The sequence below is a fragment of the Venturia canescens genome, chromosome 8 (assembly GCF_019457755.1).
Source record: "Venturia canescens isolate UGA chromosome 8, ASM1945775v1, whole genome shotgun sequence".
NCBI lineage: Eukaryota > Metazoa > Arthropoda > Insecta > Hymenoptera > Ichneumonidae > Venturia > Venturia canescens.
Window position 1 is genome coordinate 12,733,652 of NC_057428.1, and position 13,448 is coordinate 12,747,099.

The 13,448-nt window shown below is 40.8% G+C and overlaps 1 protein-coding gene across 2 annotated transcripts in view; it reads right to left on the reverse strand.

Moving 5' to 3' along the window:
- Positions 1-5,184: 5,184 nt before the first annotated feature.
- LOC122414411 (retinal homeobox protein Rx-like) overlaps positions 5,185-13,448 on the reverse strand; it is a 44,020-nt gene continuing 35,756 nt past the window's right edge. Inside the window, exons 3-5 of one of the 2 annotated variants that reach the window (XM_043425670.1) lie at positions 7,007-7,104; positions 6,417-6,595; positions 5,185-5,917 (exon numbers count right to left, since the gene is read on the reverse strand). In XM_043425670.1, the coding sequence (XP_043281605.1) occupies positions 5,754-5,917; positions 6,417-6,595; positions 7,007-7,104 (441 nt within the window). In that variant the 3' untranslated portion in view covers positions 5,185-5,753. Of the gene's footprint in view, positions 5,938-6,416; positions 6,596-7,006; positions 7,105-13,448 lie in introns of both variants that reach the window. The other variant, XM_043425671.1, reaches the window with a different exon arrangement.

The window sequence follows — 13,448 nt, forward strand, 5'->3', positions numbered from 1 at the left end:
GCTGTGAGAATTACGTGGCAATGAAAAAAAAAAAAAAAAAAATAGCGTTGAAAAAACAGAAAACATTGGCAGCGTTTAATCAACGTCCCGAAATCCTTGCGTCCGTAATTCTCGATTAAAAAATAGAGCGAGGCATCGATCCCGTGTTTCTGGGTGTTGAAAAATATTTTGAATTCCAATAAAAAAAAGTGCCTCGTACTCCTCAGAGACGAAATCGCTCGCGCTTCGTAACTCAATAAGTAACGCAATCAAATTTTATTCCAGGATGTCGAAAGCGCATTTTCATTTCCCCGGCAGAATATATAAATGAAGGTGACACTAATTCGACGTTTAAATTAAAATTATCCTTTCGTCTATTGATTCAGGAGGTCCGTGGATTTGATCCGTTTATCATGCTCTCTTTTTGTGCGTTTTAATTGCTACTGTAAAATTTGTTCGATTCGTCGGATGAAAAACGTCTATAATAATTTCTGCTCTAAAATGATTGTGCCAATTATAATAACACGGTAGAGTTATTTATTAGATTCATAAGTCTTCGTATCGAAGTAAAGGGAGCACGATAAAAGAGGCATTCGGTGTAATCGATTTGTTTAAAAGTTATGGAACTCGCTATATCCGAGTTATATTCGTAATAGCCGCGCGGTGTATACCCTTTGTACGTATCGCCATCCATAAGAGAGAGTGAGCGTAGATGAAGATAAAGGAAGAGGAGATGAGGGAGGAGAGGGAAAGAGGAAAAGCGGGAAGAGATGAGCCTCGGGTTCTCCGGTAGTTGAATTCAGGATTAACTCGATTTCAGTGAAGCTTGGCGAAAGCTCATACCGAAGCGCTCCCACCTCCATCAAAACTCTCGCCCCTGGTTTCCGGGGCAGCGATCGCAGAGGGGCTAGATTCGCACAGCGAAGACGAATCCAGCGGGTCTCGAGTTTAATTTTCGCATTTTATTTCAAGTTTTTCGCTCGGTATGGGGTGGAGCTAAAGAGGGAGAAGTTAGCGAGAGGGGGAGAACCGGCGAGGACGGTCTCACAGAATCCTTCTGTGGGAGGAAAGGCTCCCGTGGTTATTTTAATGAGAATCTGGCTCGTTTGAGGCGTTCGCCATCTTTTAACGCGCCGCTCGCTCTCGCTTTTCCACTACCAGAGGCACTCCTCCCTCCCATTTGGTCCCGCCAACGAGCGCGCATCCTCCACCACTCGTCTGACTCGCGCATACCGCGCCTGGGAATCCTCTAATGAACGCCAAGCAAATATTATTTCTGCTTATGTACTCGCCAACTTAGTGTGTCTTTGGTCTTAATTAATAATGCTAAACAGCCTTTGCGGCGCCATAGCTCAACCTCGGCACTCCCACCCAGCGGGAAGCCTCTTTCTACCGCCAGCGTTTAAGCATCCTCTATGCCCTTAACGCCGTATCATACTTGCCCGCCAACCCTATCCTGAACGGTGTACATTCCTCCTCGTTGACATTGTTCCTATCATAGCTTGAGATTAACTCCATTTAATTAGCCCCCGATACGTCCAAACTGTCCCTTTTGCTTCAGCCCCTCGCTCACATTTTTCTTATGACTTTGTTCACTCATGGAAAAACCTCCGGACCTCATTAATGTTCCTCCGTTCTCTCTGACTTCCGCAGTCAAATTACATTTCGATTATTATTAACCTCAAACTCGGAGGAACCAGGACCAACTTTCAAAACGACATTTTGCCTTTTTTGCTTTGTCACATTTTTGCTGTATAACTACTCGATTAAGAACTTAATCGAGTGCTTCGAATGATCATTCCGAAATGACGGGGTGCAACTGACCATTCGGTATTTTTTAGTCATTAATTAGTTCACGGAGATTTGTACGAAAAATTACTATGTTTTTATAGTAGCGTCGGACCATATCGATATTACGATAATAATCGACGCAGAGTGTCGATTAAATAATGCAAAAGTTTGGGGAACCATTAGCGCACAGTCCGTAGCAAGCAACGCACTGCGCTACATAAAAAATGAACACTGAACGAATTTTGATTAAGAACATGGTAAATACTGAAATGATTTGATGAAAGTTTAGGAAACTACGTAGCAATCGTTTCTATGTGCTATACGAAAAGCTGCATAGTTTTGTATTTTCTTTTTTACCGCACTGAATTTTTCTCACTAACGCAGTAAAACTCATGCGCCGACTAAATATATGAGGTGTTGTGGGTATAAACATGAAAACTAACTAGTGGCACATAATAAAATTTCGAGCAGTCGCTCCGTTCGTGAGCGGACTTTGTGAAGTAAATTTGTCCAGTCCAGTTCACCAATTTTAAACATTCTGCCAAAGGCCCGCGAGCGACATTCAGATATTCTTATAAAAGTCTCTCCGTGTTTTTATAAAAATCTTTCGTTGTTTTGACCAAAGCTTTCATACGCGTGGCTGATCATTTCTGTTGAGAATTTATCATTTCCGAGTCCGAATTCACAGACAGAAATCTTATTCCTCGCGGCGGTGCGAATGGTTTCTAAAATTAGTAGCATCTTTTTGTGCAAAGTACCGCAAAGTGGAGCAGATTGGACCTGTTTTTTTGCTCATTTTCATTTCGTACCTCTTTTACTTGCTCTCAATGATATTTTCGTTTTTTTCGTTACCTCTAGTCAGCCAATAAAGATTCGATACATATGGACGCAGCGAAAAGCAGGCCACTCGGTTCTAGATCGACCACGTTCGGATGGGGTGCGATGTTATTAGATAATCTTACAAGAGCAATCTCTGTCTTTTTCTTCCCTCTTCCGATTTTATTCTCGTCTTTTCCGGACTTGAGTGCTGGTCACGCGTGCACTTTCCTTGTCGCTAAGACTGACGAGTTTCCTCCAAACAAACTTAATAATCCGGCCTCGTTCCCGTTCCAATTTTTCAAGCATCCGAATCCTCGGATTTTCCGCGGTGACGAACGGCCGTCTACTTCGTCCAGGACGGAGAACCAGTAACTTGATTCCATTCCATTTAGTGTATGTTTACTTACCTTTTTGCCGCTTTTACGTCCGGGTTTTTAAGTCAATTCGGATGCCGAATGGGATTTTCGGGCTTGGAATCAATGAAACCCAGAAGAAAAACACGAGCTTAAAACGCTGTTGACGATTGAACGTTCCTGTCGGAACTGCTAGGATGAAATCATTCGATTATTGCACCATTCCGTTTCGAACGACTCGTTGCGAATCACGAGGATGCTTATTTCAACGAAAAATTCCCTGGGGAAAGACTGAGTTTCAGGAGCGATTATCAAATCGCAAAGTCCGGACGAGCCAACAGAGACGCAATCATTAAATTATAAACCAGCAAGCCTAGCTCTTGGCAGAAGTCAAATTCAACGAAATTTTCTTCGAAGAGGTTGATCAGGGAGCTGGCGCCTTCGATAGAAACACTGAAACTGGACGATCCAGCTGGAAACAGGCATTTTTAGAGCCCAAAGCTTTTCCTCCGTCTAGCTTATTCACCCTCCTCTTTCCCTCGCAATCGTTATATTGGTCTTAGGAGTTAGAAGTGCCATTGGAGTAGAACGCATGGACTCGAATTTCTACGCTCCCGCTCGCATGGTTAACTTCGACAAACAGAAATTAGCATTTTATTGGGTGAGTTTCTGGCCTCTTGAGCCACTACGGTTCCACCTTCTACCCATTTTAGTCTCGTCTCTCTCGATTCTCGCCCTCCCGGCCCTCCTTCTTCGTCCTTCTCTTCTCCACACTTCTCTCTGTATATTCTCGTGGTTCTGCCAGTAACGAATTCCCAGTCCGGGTGCGGAGGTTCCTCTCGATGCCGAGCCTGTCAGCACTTCACTGTCACCCTTCGTGTGAGCGGGGATTGGAATACCTAATCGGTCTCGTGACCATTCCGAATCTATCGTTTGCAGTGCGTGTACACACAGTGTCCTTGGAGTAACCACCCCGAGTTTCGGGGGTTGAGTAAATCATCGAATTCCCAAGAAAAAACCTTCTCGGTCATTCCCTTTTGCGATTGGTTCTACCCCGGAGCATCTCAGCTGCAAGGATCAGTCAATCGAGAGCATCGAGAACAAAATCAACGGTCGAGAAGCCGTAACTCCCGAACGATTCTTATTTTCCATGGGAAACGATTTTTCATAGTATCCATTTTGTGTAGGAAAAGCAAAAAGATCGAGCCTCGAGGATGAAAAAATATCCAGCAGTCTGGAGAAGAATATATTTCAATATTCATTCGATTGGGGCAGGATGGCTGTTTTTTTTATATATGCCAGAATTTGCTTTAATAGTGCCTTGTATCGGCAGTCCTGCGATTTTAATTAAACCGAAAGAAGACCGAATAATTAGATGCTTGGAAGAGTCTCTCTTCCATTATTCCTCCTCTCCCCCATTCCAGGGCCCCGTTCATGCTAGACGAAATTAATTAAGGCTTAATTAAAACGGTTCTTTGAGATGGTAATTCGCTAACAAACAGAGCACGCCGCTGGTAAGCTTTCTATGAAGATGTATATATCCGTGTGTATATAAACGTGTGTATACGTACCGGCTTTTAATATTGAAAATTCGTCACTCTGTCGGCTTTTCCTTCAGGGATAACGATCCGAAATGAAGAAATTTACGAAAAATCATTCCTCCTTTTGAAATAACGCTGAGGAGTCGAATCAAACAGGGAATTTGTACATGAATTATGTGAATATACGATTGAATATGTACATCAAATTTCTTTTATTTCATCACGATCAATTTATATACAAATAGATGAGTCTCGGATGTGTGGGACGTTATTATTATTTAAACCCAAACTTTCTTCCTATTTGTTCGCTTCATTGATTTTCATTAACGATTTCGCCCAATTTCAATCGTTCGGGAGTGCCCGACGACGAAATCCGACTTTCACAAACGGAACGAGCCTTTTTTCTTTATCTAAACTATATATTTTATGGTTTCGCTTCTTCTTCCTTTATTTCGTGTCGGTTTTATCGAATTTCGCGACTCGCCAACTCTCCCTCGTCCTCTTAACTTATTAATACTGCGTGATAATCGTTCTACGTGTTCACTTATCGTATTTTTCCATCGAGGGCTCTCTTTTTGTTTGTTTTTATTTTCGTTCCAAAGAAGAATCCGGGAAAGCTGAAGTTTACTGGATCCGATTTTATTGACACTACGCAGCTCCCATTTTGGCAAACATGTTTTCTGCCCCCCCCCCCCCCCTCCTCGGACGAAATTGTCCCATTACCCGTTGACCAAATTAACGTCGCAGCGATCTTACGCTCAATTCTCATCTCTTTGTCGCTCCACGTCGAATCTTCAAATTTCATCTATTTTCTACATACAAATTTATATTTATATTTATATATATATATATATATTTTTTGTTTTATTTATTTATTTGTATTTATATATCTATATTCATTCATTTATTTATACTTGATACAACGTCCTCGAGCGCGGCACTCTTAATTTTCGGTTTTTTAGTCTCTCAAAGGGGATAAAAACGAAAACAGCGAATCGTCGAAGTTCACTTACGCATCGATTGCATTCTCGACAAGGCTCGAACGAGTCAACAACGCGGATCGTAATAAAAACGTTGAATCTTTAGTTTTTCAGGCCACACTGTTCGCCACTTTGATCGAACGCGCGAACTTCAGGAAGATTCACCACTTCGGCCGATACGAGGACCCAATCGAAAGTCTTTTTCTTCTTCCGGGTTTTCTCTCTTCGATATACACTGGAGTTTTGAGTTGAAATCATCGCCCGCTCGCCGGATCGAACGATATCGAGGCTCACACCATCTGCAGACCTTTCGTTAGGCTCTCGACGTGCTCCTTGGCTCGCATCCTCAGCGCTTGGATACTCGATGTCCGAGGATCGTGGCCCGGCGGACTCGGCGACGACTGGACGTGCCCACCGCTGCTACTCATACCGGGGATTCCCCCGCTCATGGTGCCTACGGCGCGTAGAAACAGACTGTCATTACTAAGTGATTGCACTGAACGTTCAACCCGAATCATCGATAACGATACAATTTTATTTATCTCGTCGTAAATACGAATGAAATGCAGCAAAGAAGACACCAAATTTTGCAGATAAAAACTTTACGGATGTCAGTTTTTATCATAATTTCATTCGTTTTACTTTGTTTTTTTTTTTTTTATATTTTTATTTGGAGCCGAATAATTAAATGGAAAAGTAAATTGAATTGAAAAGCATTTCAGGTCACGCCCTTTTGGATGAATTCACTTCGATTCGCTTCGACAAACTCGATTTTTCCGAGCCAAAGACCTTTTCCGACTAAATACAGCGCGAGAAAAAATGAAGAAAAGCTTATAGATGGCAGGAATAATAATATCATGTTTGTTTGGAATATTGTTTTTAGAGAAAAACGCGGAGAAGCGAGAAAAAATAATTGCGGAAGAGGTACGTTTGTTTGAGGGAGCGTTTCTCACCTGGGATTCCATTGGCAACCGCCCCGAGCTTTGTCGGCGACGGTAACCGTCTAGGCGAGGTCAAATAGCTTGGATATCCTGTATGGGCTGCCGGTAAAAAACCTGGTAGAGCGCTCAGGAGTGCTGGTGGCGTGAGCCATGGATCACCCGGCAAACCGAGTCCGGGACCGGCAACGTTCCTTTGAAAATAATCACTTCGTTTATTTAAATATCCTTCGAAAGTTCGATTGAAACATTGGTTTTTTTCTTCAAACTTATATCAACGATTAGCCAAAGCTTACAATTTATTTTCTCTCGACGTTAGCTCCCCGTTGATGTAGAAGATTATTTCTTTTCTCATTTTAATTTTCGTAGTTTTAAGTCAACAAAGAAAATGGTCTATATAAAAATCCAGTTTTGTAAATATTTCGTAATGAAATTTCTATCGAATGGAAGACGTCGATTTGTGAGAAATAAACATTTTTCGTTGCTTTTTGGGGTGAAATAAAACTTCCTGGTTTCAGAGTGACCGAAAATAGGCCGTCGCAAGTCTGACGAACCATTTTCTCCACAACTTTTATCACAAAATGAAACGACCAATAGATAAATACCTGATGTTTGCCGGATGGCGATATTCCGTGATGCCGAGTCTCGCGGCGTCCATTTTTTCCTGCCTGCGCCACTTGGCCCGTCGGTTCTGGAACCAGACCTGTGACGAGCAAAAAAATGTCGAAATTGTGAATGATTTTCAAACCCAATGAATCTTTTTCAGGATAAAACCTTTCCTTTATGTGCACTACGGTAATGGGAAGCCTCTGGAGAGGGGTCGGGACCGGAACACCAGAAACAAAAGAATTTTGGATACGACATGGAACAATTATTATTTCTGTCATCGCTGAAGGATTTGATTGCGAACAGAAGCCGTAACAAGTTTTTTCGAAAAAAGTTTCATACAAGGAGAATCATGATTCATTATTGTTTGTCACTGACTTGTTTCATTTACAATTTTGAGTTTTTTACACGGTACTTTATGGGAGAGCTCAGAATAATAATAATTGTGAAAAAATTGTACGCTGTTCGAGCTTCGGAAAAGTTTATATCGCGAAGAAAATTTATGACAGATTCCGCTTCTTTAAAAGAAAACATTACCTTACGGGGCTTTTAAAAAAGAACACATGAAAAAACTTTGGTTTTCGACGTGTCGAAAGCGGATGTCAGTCAGATTACGTTGAACTGACGGTAACAGTTGATCGAACTTCGGGTAAATTCGAGACTGACTCACGTGCTTTTATTCGTTTAGTAGCTTAGCTTTTTCTTTCGCACAATAAAAATGTTCCCAGTCAAGTTAAAGTATAAATTTGATGTTTTACGATATTTTTAAAGCATTATATTACGTTATTATGATAAAATAATTCTCAATGTAAGTGTTTATTAATTTTATTAATAGTTTAGACTTGAAATTAATCAACATAAACTTGGCTAGTCATAGAACGGTCGAACTACTTTAACTTCCACAACTTTCTCGCTATTCATTCAAATGCGATTGTTTCGAGCATTAATTTTCTGACAATTATTCCGGTTCCCATGACGTGCTTATTCCGATGAAATGGCTTTTCTTTAATTTTGAAATCTAAAAATCCTCGATCTTCGCGGCGGTCGGCTCCAATAGCCAAAGAACGTTAAAACTCTGGGCAAAAAAAGGCCCCGAGAGGAGCTCGGAACCTCGTATTATCCTAGCACACAGCAGGATCCACTTATCTTCAGCGCATAATCTGAAGCTTCTATCCGCTAATTAGTGGTTTTCAAAACCACTCATGGGCCATTCTGCCACCGTGTTACGCCGTCGTCGAACAGCCATCGTCGTTCTATATATTTTAAGATCCGAATGATGTAATAAGCTGTTGGAAGCTTACGGTGTAGAAAAATGTCCATTAGGGAAATTCAACGGTTGTGTTTTTCCGCTTCGCATTCGGCACATTCCGACTTTCTAATCGACTACTACTCATACACCGAAACTACATTCCTGCGGCTTCATTTATCGTTGAGAAAGAGAAATAAAAATGAAAAAAAAATTAAAAAAAAACTCATTATAACCGTTTGGGTTTTGATGGGAAATTATTTAAAGTGGAAGTTATTTGAAGAAGAAAAACAGACATCGATTAAAGAGCTCTGAGGATATTTCTTATCGAATTTCTTATGTATTGTTAGATGAACGGATAAATAACTGTTAATTGTAACTTTGTGCTTATCAATTATCTTTACTCCATTGATGCGCAAAACGACAATTTTAGACACCTAATTTCAAATACACCAAAAATATAAATTGTACGACATGTAAAGCCTTTGAGTCATTTCTACAAAACTTATTTTGATTCTGCATACGCAAAAGAATAATAGTTATAAAAAAATAAAACATTATTCATAACGAGAAAAAAAAATTTAAAAATAAAAACAAAACAAAACAAAAAAGAAAGTTCTATAGGTTCATAATTTTTTTCTCAAAAATTCTCAAATTAACGAAAAAGTTTTGTAGAACGAAAAGTGTTTAGAATCATCCAAAGAATACGTGTGAATTTTTCCAGAATTTTTGAAATTGTTCAAAAAATTGTCTAGATTGAAAAATTCAAAAATAGCTAGAAAATTTTTGAAAAAAATCACACGTACTTTTAGGATGATTCTAAATACTTTTCGTTCTATAAAATTTTTTCGTTAAGTTAATTTTTTTCGAGAAAAAAAATCATGAAAATTGACGATATGCTGTTTTACTAAAACCACCATCTTGGAAAAACTGAGTGGGAAAAAAGAGTTTATAACCAGTGTTATGGAAAGGTCAGACATTCAGAACGCCTTTGCTAGCGATAATATGGTTCTTCAAGTACAGCAACAATAACAAAAATCGATTCGAAAAAAAAACCTCGAAAATTTTTTAATTAAAAACGCAAAAATAATAAATATTTTGATTTAATTTTACAAAATAAATGCCAAATTCTGAAAGAGCACCCTCGAAAACCCCCGGTATTAGATTTTGAAGAAATTTTCTTTCGTTCCTCAGTTAAAACTGTGTACTTGAAATTGCGTTTCCAAAATGGCTGTTTTGTGCATATTAATGGGTTAATGCGGCTACGAAATTGGAGTCGAGAGAAAATGAAATAGCTTTGCATTCCAACACTCGTTTTCCCTTTTTCCTTTCAAAGCCATTTCATATAAATAAATTAATCGTCGATTAGTATCTCATGAAGATATTCACTGGAAATTCGATGATAACAGGATTGACTGCAAGAGAGACCACGAGAAAAATAAATCAAATGAATTTTGTTCGTCGATCTCGCGCCATTTTTTCTCGGCTGTAAATCAAAACTTGATAAAGTAAATTGCTCGCCAGGGCACAAAGTCGCGGTTTTTGTACTTTGGATGAGAAATTTCCTTCGCAGTAATATCAAACGGGCTTTGTATAAATCAAAGGTAATTTTGAAAAGTGCCAGAACCAAGGGAATTATCAGCTGCTGGTGTATATAAAAAGCAGCGACTATAATGGTCCTCGAGTGGGTAAATTGAAGACAGTAACCAATGTACAGTGGAGTACGAGGGTCACAAAAAGGGGTGGGTAAATGAGGTTCTCTCTCTCTCTCCGTTTTTTCTTTCTTTTTTTTCATTCTCGTGGAGGTACAAACACAGAACGGATCGCGTCACTCGGTAAAAGCGAGAAAAGCCGCGGGCTCGTTACACGAAAAAGGAGGCGAGAAGGGCGCGAGTGAAATAGCAAAGAGCGAAAGAGAAAAAAAGGGAGGAGAAAACGGGAGAGAAGGAAAAAGTGCAATGAGAATACTGCTCGAAGGTAATGGCTATGAGAACGAGGTAAAAGGAGTGAGTGAGAAGGGAAAGGGGCGGATCCACCCCTAAAACTAGCTTGTAAGAAAAGGCAAGGGGCTGTCGGAGAGGTCCACCCTTATTCCTCAGCATCAAGAGGGTAACAAGCTCGAGGGGCGAAATCGAAAGTGAGAGAGAGAGAGAGAGAGAGAGAAGGAGAGCGAAGAGAATGCCAAAGGAGATGAAAGAAGAAGAAGCGAACGTCTCGTGAGCGCTCGAGGCGAGACCCGACCGCGGCCATGTTGATTTCTTTATTGTAACATGGCTGCTGTTGGCAGGTCGCTAAACTCCTTGGCCTTGGTAAAGTAAGTACTCGTACATACGTCGATTGAACTCTAACACTTTGATGATGTTTTCCAAAAATCCAATAAATGCAAACGTACAAGGCGCTTCTGCTCAGCCGGATCGTTCGTTTTGTTGAACGATTTCAGGTTTTGTTGAACGATTTCAGGTTTTGTTCGGAATGAGAATCTTTGACGAATGAAAATCTCACGCGAGAAAGGGAAAAATCACAAACGCAATTTTTTCTTTGTCCCATTTTCCCATTAACCTCTTTTCCCACCATTGAACTACCGCGTGGGAAAATATTTGAAAAACAAAGGAAAAAAATGTTGATACACGCATCGCCATTATCGAGCGTTCGAGAGCACGAGAATCTCCAACTTCAGTCCAAAAGGTAATGAAATTTCGAGTTTCTCTAGACCTAAAGTGAGAAAATCTAGCTTCCAAAAATCCAATAAAGCGACGAGCGCTCTGGATGATTTTTCTTAAGGATGTAGCCGACGTTGTAAGTGGCCGTTATCGTCGTTCGTATTTCCAATCTATTATAACGAACGGAAAACTTGAGAATAAAGTAAATTGAATGTAAACTGGTTCGGCTCGCGATGCTGCAGGATGAAAATATATCCTATTACTATAATGACAAGACGCGAATTTCCGATTCTTCATCAAGCTGATATTTCATCGTTTATGAAGAAGAAGAAGAAGCAATTTTCTTTCACGCTCGCTCGTTTCTTCGTTCCTCAGAGGCTCTATATTTACGTGCACAATATATAAACGTGTATATCCGTGTACGTACATAGATATAATCGAATGTTCGTTCGGCCACCCCGGGGCGATGATAAAAGAGGCTTCGGTCCGGGTTGCGAGAGGAGGGCGACGAAGGGACAAGATGCCACGTTGAAATGATGGGAAAATAAGCGAATTTCGCTTCACCCTCTTATCCGTGCCGAGGCAAGACGTGGCTGATGGACGGAGAGGCGAAGAGGGTTGGTCGAACGATATCGTGACGTTTTCTTCAAGCGACTCCTTCCCCTTGCGAGTGGAAGGAGGAAATAAAGGAAGAGGAAAGGAAGGAAGAGCGGAGAGCAAGAGAAAAGGAGAAAAAAGGTGAAGAGCGAGGGGCGAGGCACGCGCGCGCGCGCGAGGGGATGAAAAATAAGATTCGAGAAAGTGAAACGTCGTTCGCCTCCTCGCGGAAATATAAAGAAGAGGACTAACGTGGCTTAACCTTTTTAGGTCGTAAATCTATTAGAGTAGGTACTTCGAAAGCTCTCGTATACCCGCACCACCTCATTCCACAAAATGTTTCGTTGCGCGCGGGCGGCATCGAGCATCGCGAACGAGCGACACCTGAGAGAGAGAGAGAGAGAGAGCGAGGGAGGGAGAAAAGAGAGAAAGTGTGCGAGCTCCACCGAGGAATGATATTGCCGAGGATAAACTCGTTTAGACGGCTTTAACTGAGCGAGAATTGATGCAAAATGAGAATAAGAGACGGAAAAAGATCTACGGAATACGGAGAGACCAACGGAGAAGAGAATCTCAGCAAAAGTGAATTTTGGATTTATATTATACGGTAATGAGGCGACGATATCGAACGTTCTTCTTCGTACATCTCATTCGTCTCTCATTTCCCCCCTTCTTTTGTCCGCATCCGCATATCTATATTCTCCTTGGCTTTTATTGTAATGGAAGTTGGAAGGAAATTTCTTAGGAAGCGGAGCAGTCGGTGTTATTGAGAGGAATCGCATTAAAAAAGCTCACGCGCCAAGATGATGTGCGAGATTGAAAAATTTCAGGAGGGATGACACTTATCAATTTCGTAACATGAAATTTCATTCGTATCGAAAGTTTTTGCCTGTGATTTCAACTTGGATTATTCGCTCGCGTTTATACTCGCGAAGCATGAATATTCACATGGAAAATTATTATCTCGTTAGAGGGAAAAAATCGTAAATTCTTCTGACGCTTTTCATTCGATATTTCACATATTTCCGGAGCTCTCTGACGCAACGAGTAACGGCGCGTTTTGCGATCCTCGAGAAAAAATTTTCGACTCGACAATGGCGAGCACTCTCGAAATTTCATTATCGCGAGAAAAATCAGCTCACTCTTGTCCTCGTTCGGTCACAGCAGGGCATTGGGACATATACATGTGAGTATTTTCGAGCCCCGAAACTGATGTGAGCGTACGTCGATGCAGTTGCTTTTTTTTTCTCGAGTGTCCTGCACTTTTGCTAAGGACGGATGGAGAACGCACGAATCTCGGGGACCGCGTTTTTATACGCTTGGACGATCGTGGCACGTCGAATTTGGATTAGCGACGGTAAAAGGTATTCGAGGCGATCACGGGGCGACGAACGCATTGTCGTTTCCCCGCCGTATTAACAGATTTTCACCATTGTTCGTCAGATACGATATAATACAGACGTATTGTATCCCAAGTAAATACACGTGTATATACATTCAAGTACCATTGCGAGAATCATATCAGAAGAGTTTTACGGTGTGCACACCTTCGGGGAGCCCCCTCAGGGCGTATTAGAATGTCGGAAAGATCGTTGGAATCATTTACATAGCAAAACTAACGTCTCTTTTGCATTGATATTTGCAGTTAAGAAATTTTCTCAAATTTAAGACTTTCAACTATTTTCATGCGTTTAAGCTGCACGAAACGATTTTTTTAAGAAAATCTTGAAATTTACACACAGTTTAAATGGCTAGTCGACTGACAGGCATATCAAATTTGAAAGGATTACTCTTATTGGTTATTGAGATAAACGTGCTTAAATATGAAGAAAAATACACAGGGACCGTGCGTAAAAAATCGTTTTTTCCATATAACGAATGAACGCTTTTTACGGTGTTTATGAAAAAGTACACGCGATAACAATGGAATATATAACG